General features: G+C 41.0%; 1 protein-coding gene across 2 annotated transcripts in view; it reads left to right on the top strand.

Moving 5' to 3' along the window:
- RALYL (RALY RNA binding protein like) overlaps positions 1-22,585 on the top strand; it is a 369,506-nt gene that overhangs the window by 227,271 nt on the left and 119,650 nt on the right. For both annotated transcript variants that reach the window (XM_025201808.1, XM_025201807.1), the window contains exon 2: positions 11,857-11,932. In XM_025201808.1, the coding sequence (XP_025057593.1) occupies positions 11,857-11,932 (76 nt within the window). The remainder of the gene's footprint in view (positions 1-11,856; positions 11,933-22,585) is intronic.

Here is a 22,585-nt window from a genome sequence, read left to right on the forward strand (position 1 = left end):
ATTCCCTGCCAGTGAGCAGGGGGCAGGGCTGTGCGCTGCCCCCCGCCTGTACCATGGGGCTGGGAGGCAATGGGAGTAAGCGGGCATGGGAGCACAGGGCCAGCGCCAGTAGGACCCAGAGCAGGGTGGCAAGGGTACAGGGTCCCAGCTGGAAGGGGCTCTATGGAGCCGGGCCAGTTCCCCTTTCTCCCTGCTGGTGCAGCCCAGCCCAGCTCCACAGACCCCTGCCAACCTGCACCCTGTTCTGAGCCCCACTGGTGCTGGCCCTGAGACATTGGTCCCAAGACATTGGGACATAGGTCCCAAGATGGTGACCAGGGAGCGGGGCACCTGTCAAGGGGTAGGGCTACCAGTGTAGCCCTCGACAGTTTGCCAAAACTGAGTAAGTGGCCCTCTGCCCAAAATAATTGCCTGCTCCTGTCCTAGTGGTCCTACCTGCCCAGGGCTGCTCCACCCTAGCTCAGTGTGCTGCAGTCTTGGGCACGTGTGTAAATGCTGTACCTGGGGGAAATAAACTCCAGTGCAAACTGTGCTGGATTTTATTTCTTTGTCCTAATTGAAAGTGTAGATGTGCCCAGTGTGAGCAATTCATTCTGAGGTTTGTCTGTACTTTAGTGCATATTCTGCTTGTAGTGAGCTACATTATTGTAGCTTGAGTGTCAGTAGAAATCAAATCCATTTGGAATTGTGTGCTTTGGAAGTGGCAGAGAATTTGTGAGTGACATTGAATGTAAGTGTTAATTATACTAAGATTTATTATACTATGATGCGGTACGTTGTTTCTTTGCAAGTCAGCTCCAAAATAAAGCTTTTTCTCCTGCCTCAGCTTTGGTGGAGTTATGTTTCCCTCTCCTGTCATTTTATTCAACTTTGAACCGTTTAAGAGTATGGCAAATCTTAGGTCAGTGAATGCTGCAGGGAATTTTCCTTTATAATACTTACATATGGAAGAGCAAATGGATAGTTTAAAATGTTATGTAAAAATATAGGCTCTTTAATTATGTGACAATCCTTCATAAATATTTTATAGTGGCCATGTTATAAAGACAAAATTTGCCAACACCTACCACATAGTATCTATGCATATAGTTAAAATAAGAAACAATGGCAGTAACTAAGATGTCATTACATGGCTGATGCGATTGCTTATTTAAACATTTAGGTTATAATTCCATAAGGCAGTTCAACATTAAAAAAAAAACAAAAAAAACAACCCTCTTTTAGAGAGCTTATCATGTGAATGTAATAAACCTAGACCATGAAGGTAATGGCCAAAGGGAAGCAAAGAAGTCTGAATAATTAAGTAGTTGTAAATAATCATGTCGTGTAGTAAACAAATCTTACACATTATGGGTTTTTTTTCTTTCTTAAATAAATGAAATGGGAACAAAATGGAGGAGTGGATCATGGAGAGGAAAGTATTGGTGAATAATTATTCAGAATAAATGAGTAAGAAGGAGGGCGGTATTTTAGAGCTAAGAATGGAACAAATAATAACAGTTGAGAACATTTATGATGTTGTGTTTAACATAATAACTCTACTCATCTCGATCTACCACAGACTTCCTATGTGATCCCTGGACTTCACTCCTCAGTTCCTGTGTACAAAATTAGGGTGATTTTTTTTGTCTATCAATGTAGATAGAACTTTTCTTGGGTAATAGATACTCTTTCTATGTATTTGTGTCTGTACAGCACTGAGGATGCCAGAATCATAATATAATGTGGTATCTTTAAATGTAACTATGATACAAATAATTAGACTGAAAAACAAGTACAGCATTCAAAATCGAACCTTTTGTTGTTTTAGGAAATTATATAACTTTTTTTAACAAAATCATTATTAGATTTTTTTTAATTAAAAATTCAGTTTTCAGTAAAATAATGTTCCTATAAGAACAAAATTTTGAATGCTGATTGAAACTTTAGTTCAAAGCCTAACAGAAGTATCAATTCAATGTCACAAGAAAACTGAAAAAAAAATGAAAATATCTTAAATGCTGACAGCTTTTTGCAAAGTATTATATTTTGCGGAAAATGCTTTATTCATTAATAATGTTGTCCATTTCCAAGAATAAGAAAAAAGACCAGTTTGTGTATGGCAGAGCAGCAGGGGAATAGGACTCCGTCTGATGCTGTAGACAGGGTTGCCAACTGTTCAGTCGGTAAAAATTCAAACAAAAAATGCTTGTCCACAAAGTCTGTAACTACATTTGGGCCCTCCATAAAAACAATTGAGCTCTGACTGCTTTGTGAATCACCCCCACTGAAAGAAATGGGGACAACTGGAGCTTGCTTGAGGCACAGGCAGGGCAGAGCAACACCACCTGGTGTCCAAGTGGAAGGGCAGCACCATGTAAGAAACCTCTCAGTGCTTTATAGACCCCTCCCCATCCAGCCAAATGCTGCTGGTTCCTGTTCTATAATACTGCTGGTTTGCAGGAAGGCTTCTTTGGGGGAGCAGAGCTAGCAGGGGTAAGGCTGGGCAGTGAGGGGAGCAGCATGGTACAGCATACAGTCAAGATCATCAAGGTATGGCATGTTTGGGGGACCACTGTAGTGGGGGAAGCATAGTGTAAACTGCAGTCACACAGGGCTGCCAACCCAAGATTTTATATATCAGTAAAAAAAAAAAAAAAAAATTGCAGGTTGTCAGTAAAAAAAAATAAATAAAAAAAAAATTCTTCAGTTGACAACCCTGTCTGTAGAGCCCACCTGCACCATCCTTTACTGAAGTTTGTTTAGTGTGGGGAGCTAAATCAAGCATGACAGAGTTGAGTGAAATATTGTAGGGCAGGCGGGGAGAAGCATCTAGGTGAGTGAGTATCAGAAGGAAAAAGAGGAAAAAATGCGGCAGAAGAATAACATTACTGAAGTTCCAAGCATGTTCTTTGAACTGTATCTTATTGACAGGTGTTAAAGAGTTAGAAAAGAGTTACTTAAAGAGTTACTGCATCCCTGCTGCAATGTTTAAAGTCACTGCTAGAGGCTAATTGCAAGGCTGAGAAACTAAGCCATCGAGTCAACATTAAGCTTTGTCTGAGTCTCATGATAATAACTATTGTTGGTTACCAGAGAAGCAGCACAGAATTTGGTGACTGCTGTCCTGAAATGATTGTTCTTGATCTGAAAGTAGACAGGCACTTTATATTCTTTTTGTAAACAGTGTCTTTATTGCCATCGGGAGAAAGCAAAGAGATAAAGGTGCTCATTCAGCACCTTGCTATCGAAAAAGCTGCAGTACAAGAACCAATCATGTTTCCTATTAATGGTAGCAAAGTGAAATTGCAATGCAAGGATACATTAAAAGTATACAGCAGCCTTTTCTTGAACTTTTTAGGGATGCCTATCATGACACTAAGACAGTTTTGTTGATCTCCTAAGGGAGAGAAGAAAGGTGATATAATATTTTTCTATTTTTCCCCAAATCTCCACTGTCTGTATATGAGGAACCAGTTTAGGCACTGAACAAATGTGTGAGATAGGAATTCAGTTGCCCAAGGAATGGAGCTATTCAGACTAAAATGTAAGGATTATATTTGCTGCTATTGTTAGGCCACTGTGGCTTAGTGCTAGCTTCTTGGTTCACACAACAGGGATTTAACTGGGACCTTGAAAGTTAACACTATGAGCTTTTGCAGCTCTAGATAAAGTGAAAAGGTTTTTCATCTGGGAGCTGTAACAACACATATTCTCACTGATTTGGTGCAAAGGAGGGGACTTGTAGCACATACTCAAATATGGCTGTGCGAAGCTTTGTTCACTGATTCGATTTGGAGGAGATTCCGCCTGATTCGGCAACAGAATCTCTAAATCTGAATCAAATCAGAAGACCCTTTAATCTCTCTGAATTGAGTTGGAGCCCTCCAGATCAATTCAGAGATTTGGAGAGATTCAACAATTCGGCCATAGACACAGCTTTAAATGTTTTTTCTACATACCTCAAGGTATCAGGCATGGCTCGTGAACGCTGAGCTGGTGGGGTGGCAGACGCAGAAGTGGACCAGAAGTACATCTGCTGAGGAGTGCATGCACAGGGGGCCCCCCAGCTCAGCGACTGGTGCTTCCTGGGTCTGGGGGGGCACCTAGGGTCCCCCTGCAGCCAATCACTGAGCTGAGGGGGCATGGAGGGGTCCCCTGCACACGGTGGTGGACCCAGAAGTGGACTAGAAGTACCACCCCCCCCCCTTGCTCCCATGGGATGCTCCATCCACCGCACCATCTCAGTGTTCACAAGCCATGCCTGGTACCTCGAGGTACATAGAAAAAACATATAAAGCTGTGTCTGTGGCTGAATCACTGATTCTCCTAATCAGAATCAAATTTTCAGATTCGGCCTATCAAATTGGGAAAGTGATCCAAATCAGTGAATTGAATCACTGTCCCCCAAATCGGGCTGAATCCGAATTGAATACTGCCCACTTCATACACATCTAATACTCACCTGTAGGTTACACGTGATAATTATAGCAGCTCTGCACCCCAAATTAAATCCTGTTGCAGGGCTGAAGAGGGCCTTAAAGACATCAGAATTAGTGTTCTCTCCTGTGGTAAGGAAAACAGGTACCAGCCTGGGCATATCAGAGACTACACTGCATGGTGGCTCACTCAGTCTCATTCTGTGGAGTGTTGTAGGGAAGAGATCAAAGGTGTAGCCAATAAAATACCACAACATGGATAAGAAGTAGCACACAGTTTATTGAAGCTGAGGTATCAACTATGAAGCATTTCTTCTGTTCTCTACAGCCTAGGGAGGGAATCCTGTTCTCCTCCAAAACCTCAAGAAAACTAGCTGTGTGAAAGATGCATTTACAGGGGTAAAGATTTTCATGTATATTTGAATAGGGTTCTTTGAGGTGGAGGAGGTGGAAACAGTTTCAAGAAAGAATGCTTGCTACTTTTCTTAATGAATGGTGTTAACAGCCATCATCTCTATATAATCATATAACCTCATTTCATTTTAGTAGTATTAAATGAAAGGAGAGGCAGGGGAACAAAGTGCTGTCATATATCATTCAAAATGTAGCTTTTTTTGTTGAACAAAGTGATTTCATATATCATTCAAAATGTAGCTTTTTTTGTATTAAACATTAACAATAGCTGTCATCCTAGTACAAAAACAGACTTTCAATTACTTCTGTGTTGAGAGAGAATGTAGATATAGCCGAGAGCCACGTGAGACATCATTGTAGTACTATTATAGAAAAACAGAATGTGTGACACTACAATCTAATTTAATTTGAATATGCTATCAATTTTCTAGGAAGTTTTTTTTCTTTGCAGCTTCAAAGTTTCGGTACAGAATAGAACAGAACCTATAACCACTCATAATGTTTGTCTCTCAATTTACAATAACCTTTTGCTATTCTAGTGTGTAAGTAGGTCAACATTATTGCTAAGGGGTTCAAGCACCTGATGTACTGCTAAGGTAGATGCACTTTTCTACGGTAGAAAGAAGCCTACACCATGTAACTTAATTAATTTCCATTGTGAATAAGGGTTGTACATGTTTTTACATTAGTCATTTTGAGAGTCCTGTTTTATGACTCGTGACTGGTATTGAGCACTATAATTAAATATTGTTTTAAAATAGATCTTGTCAGGAGGGTTTTCCAGTTAAACAGTTTGTCATATGGATTAGTCAAACTCTAATGTTTTGCAGATATGTTTTTTGTTTTGACTAGCTTTCATCAAAAATCAAGATGTTCTAGCAGAAACCTGCATGACTACCTACCAGCTTAACTGAAGGCATGCTAGGCACCCTTGGCCCCCATGAACCACAGTGCTATTGCAGCTCAACCATACAGACTGGTCAGGAGGTGGGTGGGATCCTGGGGCTTCCAGTCTACAAAGCCAGGAGTCTGAAAGCCAAGGGTGGAGAAGCCCAGCTCTGCAGTGGAGAGCTGGAAAGCACTGAGTACTGTACTCTGGATGCTCAAGTGTGGAAGAGTAGTAGCAAACAGTGGCAGTGCAGCAGTGTGTCACAGAGTGCAGGGCATGCTGGGAATGATAGTTCTGTATGGTAGCACTGGATTTTGCTGCTCCTGGGATGAATTCACCCTATTTTTTTGCTGCAGATGTCCATGTCAAATGGACAAAAGAACTCCGTATTTTAGCAGCATGTGCCTCTGTAAGCATCTCTGGGCTTTTAAAATTTTCCTTTACATACATTCCGCACTCCATGTTTTAAACCCCTAGGTACATAATCCTCAGTTGCTCTCATGCCTGTCTGAAGACTCACCATTGACTCTAAAGAGATGCTAAAGTAATTTTGTGTGTCCCTCCAAAGCCAAGCACTAAAATGTTAGGTGAGCCAGTGCCTAAATTTAGGCACGTACTGAGACAGTTTACATTCTGCCCTTAGTTTATAAGTAAATTGCTGGAATTTCCCTTCCTAATTGCTAACCCCATAACTAGGATCTGAACATTATTCATTTAGTGCTATTACGAGTACAGATTCAAAACTACTTATCTGTTTGGCTGATAATTCATGAGCTCATAAATAATTTAGTTTATTGTTTTATAGGTTTATTGACTGTGCTGTATTAACAGAAGTTGAAAATAATAGAAAAGTGTTTTATTCTGGAAAGTAATCAAATATGATTCTGAACATACATTTTATTCATTTTCTGAATAAAATGCATCATTTTTGGCGTAGTCACTTTTCTAACCCCAGTGATGCCTTAATATGATTATAATGATAATGCTGTTCAATTTATGTTAGTATTACATTCTAAAATTGTTTAGCATCCGATCTGTCAAACTGATGCAAGAGCCCCTGGGCTTGATCATTCCTGAAGAGAAGCAACATGCATCACCGTGTCTCTTGTCAAATTGTCTGTTTCATATTCAAATACAAGTGCAGCAGCTAATTTTGCAGCATAAAAAGTGATGCCTTTTTGCATTTCCGTGGGTGGAATTGTTAGCAGAAGGTAACTCTCCACATCATTTGACAACAAATTTATTTGATGCAAAGTTTTGACCTAATGAATGTAAATGTCTCCTTATGAAACGAGTGAAGAATGGACCACAAGAATAAATTGTCTTGCAAGGTTTCCAGTTGGGCTAAAAATAGCCTAAAATCATCTTTCTCATGAAATAGTGACAAATTCTTTCTAAACTTACTCAAAAATGAAACTCGAAGTATACAGAACTGAAAAAGTTGCCCCAAATTTTTTTCAAATTTCAGTCCATCATCAATCTCAAGTCATAGTGAGGTGGTCAGGGAAGTGCCCAGCTATTCTACCAGATTCAACATTCCATGGAAGTGTCTTTTATATTTCATATTCCTGTGTTAAAGAGCAGTTATGACTACTACTCTTTATGTAGTCCAGTTCAGTTTTTGGTTTTTCTGATAGTGAGTTCAAGAATTTATTTGAGCTTGATGGTATCTGAATCTGAGCTGCTTTATTGCTGTTTTTCTTAGAACATTTTCTGACAGGATTTGATTAGAGCAGAAGTCTTCTGCGCTGGATAAACTTGTTCAATTTTACAAATGTAGCTCTACAGCTAAAGCCACAAGGAATAAACATCAAGATAACATTGATCTGTCCCCAGACGACAAGAACAAGGTCTGAAAATCCTTTAATGTTCAAATGTCTAAGAATAGTGACCTGGGTCAAATTTCTGGAAAAAAACAAAGAAAAGTAGATGATAGACATGAGAAATATATGGAGATTAATGCTACAATCTCAGATATTTCTCAAAAGTGGATTATAAATATGCCATCTTCTCCCCAGAACCTGAACTAATTTTAGGAAAACACAGTGAAAGTCAGCAAAGTCAATGGCCTTAAAGCTGCCATACTAAAATAGCATGGAAGGATATAATTATAGTAAAGGTCATGGGATAAAATATCTATTCCAATTAGAATACACTATTTTCAAGAACAAAATGGAACCCTAGAACAGATATTAATATTCCTCAATCACTTCCTGCACAGGTTTGAAGTTTTAAGTTGATAGGCTGACATTGGTGAAAATTATACTGTTTGTGTATTGTATTGTCTTGTATACGCTTTTATACCATTTTAAATACTGGAAGGATATCTAATTTAACAAAAAAACCATGGATGAAGGATATTTTTTATGTTTAATAAAAGAATTGCTTAAAATTAAAGAAATCTTGCATTGCTGATGGTGTGCAACCAGGGGCTCCCTGTATGCATATCTCAACATGCTCTGCAGGCTCCCGCAGTCTGTCTGAATATGGCAGCAGTGTACAGGGCAGCCCGTACTGGCTGATTCAGACTACTCAGGGTCAGCCTGTTTCTCCCTTCTGCACAATGTGGGGATTGTGAAGGGATATGTTATGCTCCCTGCTGGGCTGGAGCAGTAGTGTCCAGCCCAAGTGACACACCGTCTCCTGGGTGGGAGAGGAACAAAGTGTCCTGGGGTGCAGGAGAAATGTACTGTGGCTTCACTCAGAAGAGAACATTTCCGGACATTTGCTCTCCTAGAAGAAATTCTTTTGGGAGTAATTTAACCTTGGTTGTTCCTGGGGTATTTTTCTCCTGTAGTAGTTATTTTTGCTTTGAGAGAGAAATCCTAAAAATCTGTAAATTCATGGTTTCTCCTGGAAGAGTACTGACTCTCCCATAAGAAACTGAAGGCGTTTAAACACATACTTTTTGGTCCCTTGACACGCTGAAGATCTGCCACTTCAGAGCAGGCTTGATTAATTGAATCTGGTCTGCACACGAGCAGACGTGCACTGCGCTGCATCGCATGCAGTTGTATAAGCGGTGAAATGCACGTCAGAGTACAGAAAATGGCAACAGTGCACTTTGAAATAAAGCACCTTCTACGTGTTTTAGTTCAAAGGTGTGCCACTGCCATTTTCTCAGTGCTGACACATTTCACCATTTATACAACTGCAAGCATCGCAGCACCAGGTGCTTTTCAAAGCACCTGGTGCTGCGGTGCAGGCATGTGTACAAATGCCTTGAATGTCTGTATGTGGCCAAAGGCTAAGAGCAGAAGTTACACAGAAACTGGTTTAAGTAATCAGAAACTGGTTCAAACCTGTAACAAAACAAAAGTTCAGTGCAGAAAAGCTAGTTTCAAAATGACTGAAACTGGTTTAAGATAATCCTCATTCAATGCAGTATCAGACTTAACTGATTTGGGTCAAACTGGTTTATTCAAGGTCTGTCCTTTCCTGGTTCAAGTCTGAACCCCTTCCTGGTTCAAGTTAGATCACAGTCCCCCAGCATGCTTTGGGCTGGGCTGGGCTGTCTGCTCCAGTAGAGAAGGGCTGGGAGGGAGGCAGGGACTGCCCTCACCAGGCAAGCCCCGGCTGGGGGCTGGGGGCTGGGGCCAGGGAGGGGTGTTAAACCCCCTTTCCCCTGAGTATAGAACTGCCCTGTCCTGATAAACTTGGCTGTGACTGTGGACTATAAATCCCAGAGGCACTTGAAAGCAGGACAAGGAAGTGATGAGCAACCCTGCCGAGTCCTGCTGCCATGATTCTGGACTGTAAATCCCAGAGACCTCAGAGGTAGCTAGAGGAGGAAATGAACACACAGCCCATGTTGGCTATGTGCTAGAGAGCCATGGTTTAGTGTCCCCTGGCTTCCAGACTGAGCCACTGCATACATGTGGCTGCGTTTCCTGAATCAAAAGTAAATGTGTGTTCACTTGTTAGTTTAATCTCTCTATTTTAGACTAACCAGCAAAGATTGAATTGATTCAGCCTCAGTCTTTTTGATTGTCTGTACTTAGGTAAGATTCCCCTGTTGTGAGCAAAACTTTAAACACGATTACTGAGCAGAAATTGGGTACCATAGCAGTTGCCAGTTGTGGTTTTTGGTCAACTACAACGCTGTGCATCCTTGGTGAAGTTAAGTTGCAATGGAGTAGAAGTAGACTTAGACACTCGAGGACAATTTTAGCTGCGAAGAGTGAAAATATAGCCATATAAAGGCATGTAGATACAATTTAAATCATTATGCAAAGTGAAGTAAAACACTGTTGGGTGACTTGGATGCCTTAGATGGGTAAGTGACATACATCTTGGTTTGTAGTTTATTCTTCAGATTGTTGGCTTGCTTCTCTTTCTCAGGCTGTTGTTACTCCACTGACTTCATTGACATTTTCCCTGCCTTATACAGGGAATGAGAAGAGCATGAGTCATGGTATTGATCAGGATGTCATGGACTTTCCTGAGGTGAAAGTATTACTTCTCTACATGGCTTCCACAGATCTGCTGCTGTAGCATTTACTTTCCTCCAAAAAACACAAAACAGAACTCTCTCTCTCTCTCTCTCTCTCTCTCTCTCTCAGCTGGTTCAAACTGACTTTTTCCTTAAAACAGAGTTCAAAGGTTATGTGCATGAAATTGCAATGTTTCTCTGTAACTTTTCAGTTATTTTTTGTAATTATGTTTATAATCATTTGAGTCATGGCATTCTCAAAAGAATTGGCTGTGATTTTACTTTTCTTTATCAGTGACTATCACTCAAACTAAAAGTGGTCTTATGTTCACATTCTTATTATTTGGTCTTGTTTTTGTGGAAGAGTTTTGGCACAGGAAAAGAAGTAGTCTATAAATCTGGGATGTGTAATAAAGTACTTGTATGTCAGATGTTATTATATTTTAGGGCAGATGTGTACTCATGAGATAAGAAAATGGGCTAGTATTGCTGTGAAGTGCATAGTACGTGCAAGAAAGAATCTATTTATGATTTTAAAAATGATGTATAGAAAGTACAATGCATTTTTATCAACTACAAATATTAAAATGAATATAATACATTTAAAAACTAAAACTATAAATCTGTGTGTTGTTTTTTTTTTTCCCTAAAGGGTTCTATTTGAGGAAAGAAGTGAATATTTTTAGATCATTTAATCCTTTTGGAGGAAGGCAGAGATAATGACAGTCATTGCCTAGATCAGGGATAGGCAACATTTTTTGGCTGGAGTGCTGAAAAAAATACAATGTCTACTTTGAAGATGCCAGAGTGCCGACATGTTGGAGCCCGGAGCAGCTGTTTGCAGCCTCCCAGCTGCAGCCAGCCCAAGGAGCCTGGTCTGCTTGCAGCAGGGCTTGCAGCCTCCCAGCATCCTGCTGGGAGCAGCCTGTGCTCTGTGGCTGGGAGCCGCCGCCTCGAGGCTCCATGGTTGGTGGCAGCTACCCAGAATTGGGGCTGGTGGTGGTGTGCTGAGCAAAATGGCCTTGTGTGCCATGCTCGGCACACATGCCGGAGGCTGCTGACTCCTGGCCTAGATAGTGAGTCCATGGAGGCCAACCAGAATTACTCTGTTCTCTGATTGTAAAATACAGTTCAGATTAGCACCACTAGTGAAGTTTATTACCTTAAAAGAAGCATGAGAAGGTAGGAGACCCATACCCATCACCATATTTAAATGTGTAGAAGGAGATGGTCTGCCTATAATGGTTGGCTCATGCTGCTCTCCCCAAACTTTGGTGGAGTTACTGGTTCAGTCTTCAATTCTTTAGCTCTCATGGATGAAGTCTGGTTGAATCAGCAGGGGTTTCCACAGAAGCATAAGACTTCCCACTTTCCTCCATCAGGCTGAAGTATCTTTAAACCCCAGTCTGTCCCTGTGTCTGTTCAGGCTTTGATTTTATAATGGAAAATAATTATTAGCCCAAATTTAAATGGTGACAGTCCATTGTATACATTCCATATGTCTTCTTTGGTGCTTTGCTGAAAACACCATGCACTGTAACAAGTTTTGTAACATAATTTTAATGTAGTAAAATCTAGATCATAATTGTGTATATACTTTCTTATTCTACTATCTATTATTTATTTTCACAGCCTCTAATATATGCACAAACACACTCTTAACTACTAAGCTTTGGCTTATGTGCACCCAATGTTTGTTTCAGATATCAACATGGCAGGAGAACCAAAACCCTACAGACCAAAACCTGGAAACAAGCGACCACTTTCAGCTCTCTACAGGTAGGCTGGAATTTATTACAATAGCTGAGAACAGCTTCATTTTTATTGAAAACAAATTACAGTAGCCTTAAGGTCCTATGTTCTTTGCAAGAATATGTTCAAAGAGATGGGAATATATAGCCTAGAAGAGTTAAGTGCAATAAGTATTTTCCCTGGAGTAACTGTCCCCATGTTACACAAGAGGGTTTTTGACCAGAGATGAGAGAGATTTGTGGGTGCCAAAAGTTTTAGGGAAGAAGAGAAGAAGTTGTGCTGTTTGCTTTTATATTTGCAAGTAATTTGGAGTGATTCACTCCAAAACTACAGTAATGCCTTTGATTTTGATAGTTAATGCTGTTTATCTGATAGCTTTATTGAGCATTTAATTGACACAATGTAAGAAGCAGGCAGAGAAAGCAAAATTCTTGAATTACACACTTGGAAAAATGTATTCAGATAATTGTCCTTTTTCAGTGTGGCATAAGAAACAACTGCAGGACTTTTTCCCCCTGGTGTATTCAAATGCCTCTCACATTATTGATAATTAATGCATAGACATAGAAATAAACAAAACAATGACTGAAATCTTAGCCCTCCTGATACCAAGGAAAAAAACTAACAATATCATCTAATAATTTTTAATAATATTCACATCATATACCCTTTATTTGCCTGCTGGAAGAGGGACAAATCTGGAAAAATATTTTGCCTTTAAACTTTTAAGAGAATATTATATACTGAAATCGTAGTGAAACATTGCAAAGCTATTTTTAAAAGCATTTAACACTGTCATTGCTCATAAAGGCAAGGTCTCAGTTTCTGCAGTCTGGAATTTGAGCTGTTGTTCTAGATTACATTCTTCTTATACGTTTAAATCTGATCCTTAAAGTTATCTACTTATAAAATATTGATTTGATAGCATCTTTTTTGGTGCAGATGAAAGTCTTTAAATAACTTGGGATATTATTTAGACGACTAATGATATCATAAAATTATATACTTAAAATTTAAAAAAAACCATGGATACAGACTTACAAAACAAACTAGTGATTCTGGATACACAGTATGAAGACAGTTTGAGGGGATTACTGCTAGAATATGCTGCATAACTTCCTCTGAATACCAAGCCAATTTGGCATGTTTTAGATTGTATCTCCAAAAATTACCAAAATGAATAGCCATTTTAAAAAGTTTAGATGGTGTTTTAACTTCAAATAGTTATATATTTCAATATATTAATATAGTATGAATTATTGTGTGGGTTGGCTTTCATGGTGTTCTGACAATAAACAATATGATTTAGTTAAGGCCCACCCAAAATGCACACTTAGGTGAGATTTACATCCAAGATTCCAAAACTGCAATCATCAAAACCCCTGCTGACCTGCCATCTTAACCTGGAGTTGCTTAAAATTCTTATTAAAAAATTAGGAGATTATGGTATTGATGCCTACACAGTCAGATGGGTTGCCAATTGGCTGGAGGGCCGCACCCAGAGAGTGGTGGTGGACGGGTCATTTTCGACCTGGATGGATGTTGGCAGTGGGATCCCCCAGGGCTCAGTCCTCGGACCCACACTGTTCAACATTTTCATCAGCAACTTGGACGAGGGGGTGAAAAGCACCTTGTTCAAATTCGCAGATGACACTAAGATGTGAGGAGAAGTGGAAGCACTTCTAGAAGGGAGAGAGAGGCTACAATTCAATTTCGACAGGTTGCAGGGGTGAGCAGATGAGAATAAGATGAGATTCAATACTGACAAGTACAGGGTACTGCACCTAGGGAGAAAGAACCAGCAGCATACCTACAGCCTGGGGGACTCCCCTCTCATCAGCACAGAGGCAGAAAAGGATCTTGGAGTCGTTATAGACCCCAAGATAAACATGGGCTGCCAATGTGGGGAGGCAGTCAGGAAGGCTAATTGCACCTGTGGGGTGAGGTGGGCACACTTGAAGGGAGAGAGAGGTAGCAACTAGATTTAGACAGACTACAGAAGTGGGCAGATGAGAATAGGATGGGGTTCAACGTAGATAAATGCAGGGTTCTGCACCTTGAGAGAAGGAATCCACAGCATACATACAGGCTGGGGAGTTCCCCTCTTGAAAGCACAGAGGTGGAACGGGATCTTGCAGTTATTATTGACTCCAAGATGAACCTGAGCTGCCAATGCCAGACCGCAGCCAGCAAGGCCAGCCATACCTTGTCATGCATCCAAAGGTGCATCTCAAGCTGGTCCAGAGAGGTGATACTCCCCCTCTATGTGACATTAGTCAGGCTGCAATTGGAGTACTGTGTCCAGTACTGGGCACCGCACTTTAAAAAGGATGTGTCCAGCCTGGAGAGAGTTCAGAGGAGGACCACCCATTTGGTGAGAGAGCAGCAGGACAGGCCTTATGAGGAGAGACTGAGGGACCAGAACTTGTTCAGCCTTGGCAAGAGGAGGCTGAGAAGGGACCTGGTGGCTGCCTACAAACTCAGCAGGGGAGATCATCAGCAAATTGAAAGAGCCCTATCCTCCCCAGCACCACCTGGGGTGACAAGGAACAATGGTAATAAGCTGATGGAAGAATAGGTTTAGGTTAGAGATCAGGAGGCAATATTTTACAGTTAGGGTGCCCAGAATCTAGAACCAACTTCCTAGGGAAGTGGTCCTCGCCCCTACCTTGGGTAAATTAAAAAAGAGGTTAGATGATCACCTGTCTGGGGTCTTGTGAACCCAGCATTCATTCCTGCCTGTGGCAGGGGGTCAGGCTATATGATCTGTTCACATCCCTCCTGACCCTAGCTACTATGAAACCATGAAACCTTGTCATGCATCCACAGATGCATCACATCAGCAGGTCCACAGGTGCATCCACATCAGCAGGTCCAAGGTGGTGATCCTCCCCCTCTATGCAACACTGGTCAGGCTGCAGTTGGAGTACTGCATCCAGTTCTGGGCACCGCACTTCAAGAGGGATGTGGACAACATTGAGAGGGTCCAGAGGAGGGCCACCCTCATGATCAGGGGTCAGCAGGGCAGGCCCTACAAGGAGAGGCTGAGGGACCTGAACCTGTTCAGCCTCCACAAGAGAAGGTTGAGAGGGGATCTGGTGGCCATCTATAAACTGGCCAAGGGAGACCAGCAGGCTATGGGAGAGTCCCTGTTCCCCTGAGCTTTACTGGGAGTAACAAGGAATAACAGCCATAAGTTGACTGAAAGTAGATTCAGGCTAGATATCAGGAGGCACTACTTCACAGTCAGGGCGGCTAGGATCTGGAACCAACTTCCAAGGGAAGTGGTGCTCGCTTCTACCCTGGAGGTCTTCAAAAGGAGGCTAGATAGACACCTTGCTGGGGTCATTTGACCCCAGTATTCTTTCCTGCCCATGGCAGGGGGTCGAACTTGATGATCTGCTCAAGTCCCTTCCGACCCTACCAACTATGAAACTATGAAAATGCCATGTTAGATTTTGATGGTAAAGCTCCTCAGGCAACTGGAGTTGCTCAACAGAACAATCTCAGTTTGATAGGCAGTGACCTGTTGGTTTCCTGTCTCCTGCCTAAGTCTAATCAAGATCCAAAGATTGGATTTTTCTCTGTCTATATGGTCTAAAGAGCTAGTCACGCTCCATACTTAAATGACAGCAGAAACTATCCTTTCTTTAAAACAACTACAGTTACTAATGTCTCCTTTTATGTCCAGAGGTTATAACACTCTCCCAGGATGCAGGAGAGCCAGATCCAGTTCTCTCCTCTGCCTGAGGGATTTCAAACCCCTATCTTCCAAGCTTCAATACAGCAGCCCAGTTCTCCCCTAGGCATCAAGATTGATGCTCTTGCTTCCACACTCAGGTTCAAAGTATATACAAGTGAAACATCTTTAACAGAAGTGGAGAGTGCTTCCACTTCAGCATGCCCTATAGCCTTTTGTCTAGAACACCCTCATTGGGTTTGGGCAAAGTAGGTCTTAATTCCCTCAAGAAGAAAAGAGACTTGAACATAGGCTGCTCACATCCTGGTTGAATGCTCTGTTCTCTGAACCATTGTAGCAAAGATTAGCGATTCTACCTCCGCTCAATCTGGCTGTGTTTTTAAACAAAGGATTGCCTCCCTATACCACTTCTGCTTAAAGTGGCTTAGCCTTCAGGAGAGGGATAAGGGATAAGAATCCCATGTAGAGGGAGGTACTTACTAGTGCCACCAAATAAGGCTATTTGAGACAAGTTTAAGTCATATCTTCATATCCACTGCATTTCCCCTGAGTGAATATAGGTGGTTCCCCATTCAGTGTACTTTAGCATGCTGAGCTTGGACTTATCTCTGGATCCCATTTTCTGGTACCTAATTGTCCCCATACATTGCAAAGGGAGTCTCAATACCCAGATCAGAACTATGGATTCTGCTACAGAGATTAGGTACCTAAAATTGAGGTCTGGAGATATGACACATGAAGACTGGTATAATTAACATCTGCTTTGTACACTATATAAGTTACAGCACAATCTCAAACATGCAGACTACCAGTCACTTCAAGGTATGTGCTGCAGTAGTGCAGTAGGTGCTGTGAAAGTGACTTACCACTAGGTGGCATGGAGATCTTAATAGCCTTTTGTATTGAACACATGGCTAACTTGCAGTCAGTGCAGCCACACAACACCTATACAACACCTACACTGGTGTAAATTAAACTGGTATATCTCTACATCAGATTCTAGTAAGGCACCTCAGTGTAGAGGTTGTTGCATGTGTGCTACATTTTTTTACAAGTGTAAAAACAATATACACAGGTGGAAATGTATAACATGTCCAGGCCTGGACACTGCAATGCTGAACAGTGTGCTACCTAAATCCATTTGTGGACCTGAACTTAAGTGCTAAGTATCATAAATATGAATTCTTCTTTAGTTCAAGTGGTGGAGACCTGTATTTTTGGGAAACAAGGTCCTAAAGTTAATCATGGCTGACATCTGCAATTTCTGAAATGATGGTTTATAGAGATGACTGTACTTCTGAGCAACCATGGAGTTGTTACATTTATGAGTCACTGTTTCAAAAATAAGCTAATCTGAAGAAACTGTGTAGCTAAATGCACAAGGCAGACTGGCTTTTATACATTTATCTAGTAGCCACCACTGATAAGATTCATGTTTTGAATCGAATCGCGGTGACTTCTCATATTGCTTACTCTGAAGTTCAGGAAGAGATGAGACGCAAGGAGACAGGCATGTTGAATATCTCTGAGTAAAGATTAAAGAGGAAAATATCAATGGTAATCTCATAGTAGGGGTCTACTATACACAGATAACCAAAGAGAGGAAGTATATGAGGTTTTTTGAGCAACTAATGGAACAGAATTTGGTAGTTTAAGATAATTTAATTGCTTGGATACTTAATGGCATAGCAATATAGCAAGACACACTGTTCATTTTGCTTTTGAAATTTTCCAGGAAGAATTTATTGTTTCAGAAAGTGGGGGAAAATACTAAGGGATAGCCTATTTCAGGTTTTCCCTAACTAATGAGGAAAAGCTTGTTGAAAATATGATGGTAGAGAATAATTTGGGTGAATATAATAAGAAAATAAATGGAGTACACTATTTTAGGAAAACAAAGGAGAAAATTTGGGAGAATAAAGATAATGGCCTTCAAACCACTATGGCTGCATTAAGAGCTCTTAAGGATCAGATAACCATTATCTTTGAGATTTTGTGAAAGATGGGAAATCCCATCAGGACTGGGGAAAAGAAAACATAGGGTAGAAACAGACCTTGCCTGATAGTGTATTTGTGCCACCATAATATTTTTTTATGGTGGCACAGATGCCAAGCAAATAAATGTCCCTACCCTTAGTTGCATGTCAAAACTTGCCCCTGCCTGCTGCAGGACAATGGGTGATGTGTGTATTGCTCAATAAAGCAGATCATCTCTGGCAGGGCATGTCCTGCCAAAGCCAATCCACTTTGATTTGGTGACACCTGTTTCTACCCCTGGCATCTATCACTAATAGGGGGAAAGGAGAGTACAGAAAACTATTCAGCTGAACTTTGATTCCTGGAAAGATAAATGACTAGGGCTAAGTACAGACAGTCAGAAAGCCTGAGGCTGAATTGATTCAGTCTGCAGGTTAGCCTAAACTGCAGAGATTAAACTGAGAAACAACTGGACACACATTCACTTTTGATTCAGGAAATCCAGCCACATGCCTGCAGTAGCTCAAGCCAGGCTCCAGGGGGCACTAGATCATGGCTCTCTGGCACATAGCCAGCATGGGCTGTGTGTTACCTTCCTCTTCCTGGTGTCCCTGAGGTCTCTGGGATTTGCAGTCCAGAATCATGTCAGGAGTATTCTGAAGAGTTGCTCATCACTTCCTCTTCCAGGGCAGCTCTGTACTTGGGGAAGCAAGGGGTTAACTCCCCTCCCTGGCTCCAGACCCCAGCCAGGGTTTGCCTGTTGGGGGCAGTCCCTGCCTCCCCTGCCCCAACTCTTCTCTGCTGGAGTAGACAGGACAGCCTAGTCCAGGGCTGGAAAGTATGCTGGGATGCTGGGGGACTGTGATTTAATTTAAATCAGGAAGGGGTCTGGGACAGAAGTTTCATAAGCCAGTTTGACCCAAATCAGTTAAACCTGATGCTACTTTTAACCAGTTTATCTTAAACCAGTTTCCGCCATTTTGAAACTGGTTTATGTGCGCTGAACTTCTGTTCTGCTACAGGTTTAAACCAGTTTCTTATGACTTAAACCAGTTTATGTGTAACTTGTGTCCCTAGCCTAGATGATCAATTTGTAAGCACTTGAAGTATGAGATGATTAAAAGGGAAAAAAATCAGACATGGATTTCATGAGAACAAATCATGTCAGGCCAATCTCATTTTCCTCCTTTGATCACTTACCTGGTCTAATGGAAAAAAGGAAACAAGTGGGTTATCAATTTGATAATCCTGGCTTTAGATACTGTCCTATGTGTTATTCTCAAAAGCATTGCAACAAAAACCCATCCATGGCATATCACCAGAGCCCCAAATTTCTCCCCACTGTCCTGCTGCCTGCCCCGAAGAATGGTTTGCCATGGGATTACTCCTTATCCCTGCAAGGCTCATAACAAAAAGACAGGTAAAGTTTCTTACCCATTCAGCTGGCTACCACCTACCCTTCCTGAGAGTTCTGCCACAGTTTTTAGAGATCAGCCTTTCTGCTGATTCTACCAGCCCTGACTGCTGGGGACCTGGACACCTCCAAAGCCTGGGCAAAAAAATCCAAAAGCCCTGGTGACCGTACAAACATCCCTTATAATACTTCCAAGCCTCCCTCTCCCACCCCCAATCATTGATGTCCCAATTCCTCATGAGTCTCCAGAATCTTCCTGTAATGTTTCTCCCTGGGACATCTGGCATTCCTCTGGCAACCTTGAAAAATGGTCCAAAATCAATAGGATGAATTTCAATAAAAATGCACTCAATTTGGGAAGGGGAAATCAAATGCAGAAATACAAAATGAAAATAATTTGATTAGGCGGCTTTTCTGTAGAAAGCAATCAGTGGGGTGTAGTGTTTCATAAGTAAATGTGTCAAATGTTATAATTTTTTTAAAAGCAAATATAATTCTGGGCTGTATTAACAGAAGAGTAATACATAAGACATGGGAGGCCGTTATTCCTTTCTGTTTGGTGGGTTCTGTTCGACCACTGAATTCATTATGGTTTTAAGACAGCTGTAGATGGACTAGACTGGAGAAGGTGCAGAAAAGAGCAACAAAAATAATAGTTTAGAAAACAGAAACTTCTTGTGTTTTGTCTAGAAAAGAAAGGTTTAGACCCCTAAACTAATTTAGGCTTAATTCACTCTATCCACTGTAGAATTACTCCTGAAACAATCAAGAGCAAAACTAATCAGTGTAAATTTCACTAGGGTATGTGACTTACAGCTGCAAACTAACTGAGGATAGCCAATTTGTTCTGCTTCACGTAGTGGCAGGAGACAACAACAGCTGCCTATCGTCTGCTATCTTGGGATGTAGTCTGGATGCAGGTGTAATTTATATCAGTGAACAAAAGAGATGTAAATTACACCAGTGTAAATGTATGAGCTACTCAGGCCCCAACAGGGCACGTAAAAGTCTTGTATGCTTTTTGTTTCTCCCTCTCTCCACTGTTGCTGCTCCCCTGCTACCTCTGTCCTCGCTCAGTTTTCTGAAGACACAGTGTATGAAAACTTCCATTTTATAACACTCAAGAATTTTGTGTGCATCAGCTTTTGTTAGTATTTTGAAAAATGATGTTTCCAAAGCTTCTGAATGTGCTGTGAGGGAAAAGTAGACTGGTCACCTACCCAGAGGTAGCTGGAAGGGCATTTGTTCCAGTAAGCAAATCCACTTTCAACTCTAGATCTAGAGTTCTTTATAGCACAATACATCACTCGATCCATGTATGCCATTAATCTAAATTTGCTGACAATTAAAAGCTCACAAATTGGCTCAATGAAGGACAAGTGATGAATACAAATGACAGAGCATATTCTGTGGCTTTCACAAAGGGCACTTTCGCAGCGGGTTACTATGTACTTGCTATGCTGTTGTGTTGTTTCTTTAGCACTGAATTGGCGACCATGATACCACAACTAATCGCAATTTATGAATTCACTGTGTATCTAAAGGCTGAAAAGAAGGCCATAAATATTGTAGGTGCAAATAAATGGGCTCTAATAAATCTTGCCTTGCCCATGTGCATTCTGCCTCATCCTGGTCCAGCTGAGGTTAAGAAGGATTTTGACAGTAACTTTATTGAAAGCAGCAATTAGCCCTTAATTTCCCAGACCACTTTTAACACATGCTGCAATGCGTCCTGATTAGACTCGATTAATCGAGTCTGCTGGAGAGTTCTAACCATAATGCTCCAGCGTCCTTCAGTATCTCGTGTATTCACTGTCCCTGCATTTAAAAATGGCCATGGGGGCATTTTAACTAAAGCTTATTAAACAAGCTTTAGCACAGCACCTTAGAAGGGATATGGGTGATGCTGAGACCATGACCCCACCCTGAAACACTAGCCACAAAAAAAATTATAGCTGGCCATGCATAGGGAAGCTCGCATACAAATGAATATGCTGCCTCAGTGGCAAGAGGCCTTCTACTTTCCTAAAACTGAATGTCTGCCAGAATTCCCCCAAGACAGTACAGCTTCACAACACTCCTTAAACAAGTTGTATTTAATTCTTGCCCTAATTTAGGGTCCAGTCCCAGGAAATTTTAAGTACTGTTTGCTCCCAATCGATAAATACTTAAGGTGTTCAATACAGCTCAGATTAGTGTAAGAAAATGTGCTTTGATGCATGTAAATATATTAACCTTTTAACATAGTATGAAAAACAGGTTTTTTTTACTATTAAGAGTCCAAAATCTACCTTGGTGACTAATCACATTCCTGGTATGGAATTACAAATTAAGTGTATGATCATGACATCACAAGCTGAAACCCACAGTCAATAGAAGATCCATGTGTCAAATGAACCATAAAACCATTGGGAGAACCATTGTGATTGATGATGGTATTAAACATGTTCTCACTGAATGAATCTGCTTGTGCACTTAAAATTAATCAGGATTTTTTTTTACCTAATGCAACTATTGGCTCAAATTAAGTTGCTCCTGATTTTACAGTGATGTTAAGTAAGGAGAGCAGAATAAACTACGGAGCTCCCATAAGAGTTGTGGACTTCCATTTTTAGCACTTTCAAACTTCCATTTTCCTTTTAAGAAAACAAAGCTAGATAAACCTAATTTTTTAACAATTTAGTTCCCATCTTATTATCTAGATCCAGCCTCAAGCAAATATTAATCTTAATGGCTAACTTCTAACATCTTTGTCATACAATATATGAGTAAGATATGCTCACACAAGTATATTAAAGCAAATTTGGGGAACATTAATTTGACAAAATAAAAAGCCACATACAGTATTTTTAGCTGCACGCATTTCAATGTATATGAAAGAACATTTTTTTTTTTTATAACAACAACAAGCACTAGCATAACAGAAATTACAAACAGCCCTAAAAAAGAAGTAATAGGTTTGCATTTTGTTTTCTTTTCATTGTAAAGAATCTAATCATTATGAGGGTTAGGTAGATCTAAATGCCCATCTATGAAGGCATTCAGTGAGATGTAAATTGCCCCCAAAATGGCAGACCCAATCTAAGTTAGTACACCTGAGGTGATGAACTAATTTATATCAGGAGCAGGGTAACTCAATCTACCAAACACCTCTACATGCTCAGTGTGGAGACCTGGGGCTGGGAAAGCCCAGCTGCTCACCCCAGCCCCCAGGGCTCTGCTATTCCTACACCCCTGATCCAGACTGAGCTATTTTTAGCCCTCCACCCTCTCCCCCCCCCATCCCGCTAAGCCTTCACATACCCACCAAACCCCCTTTCCTCCAACTCCACCCACCCCTCTCACCACTCTGAGTTACTTGCACTGGTTTTCCTGCATGGCTCCTAGGGGCAGTGAACACCTATGTTGTCTGCTCCCAGTCTACATTCTCATGCAGCTTAAAGCAAGCTGTATAAACACTGACCAGGTGCAATGCACAGTTCTACACACCGTTAAATGGTATTCACTATTTTTTCCATTTCCTGACCCTGGCTGGATTAGACAGAGAATCCAGGAATTTAAAGTTTTCCCTAAATTGTAGGGATTTTAT

This window comes from Alligator sinensis, unplaced genomic scaffold (genome assembly GCF_000455745.1).
Source record: "Alligator sinensis unplaced genomic scaffold, ASM45574v1 scaffold340_1, whole genome shotgun sequence".
Lineage (NCBI taxonomy): Eukaryota > Metazoa > Chordata > Crocodylia > Alligatoridae > Alligator > Alligator sinensis.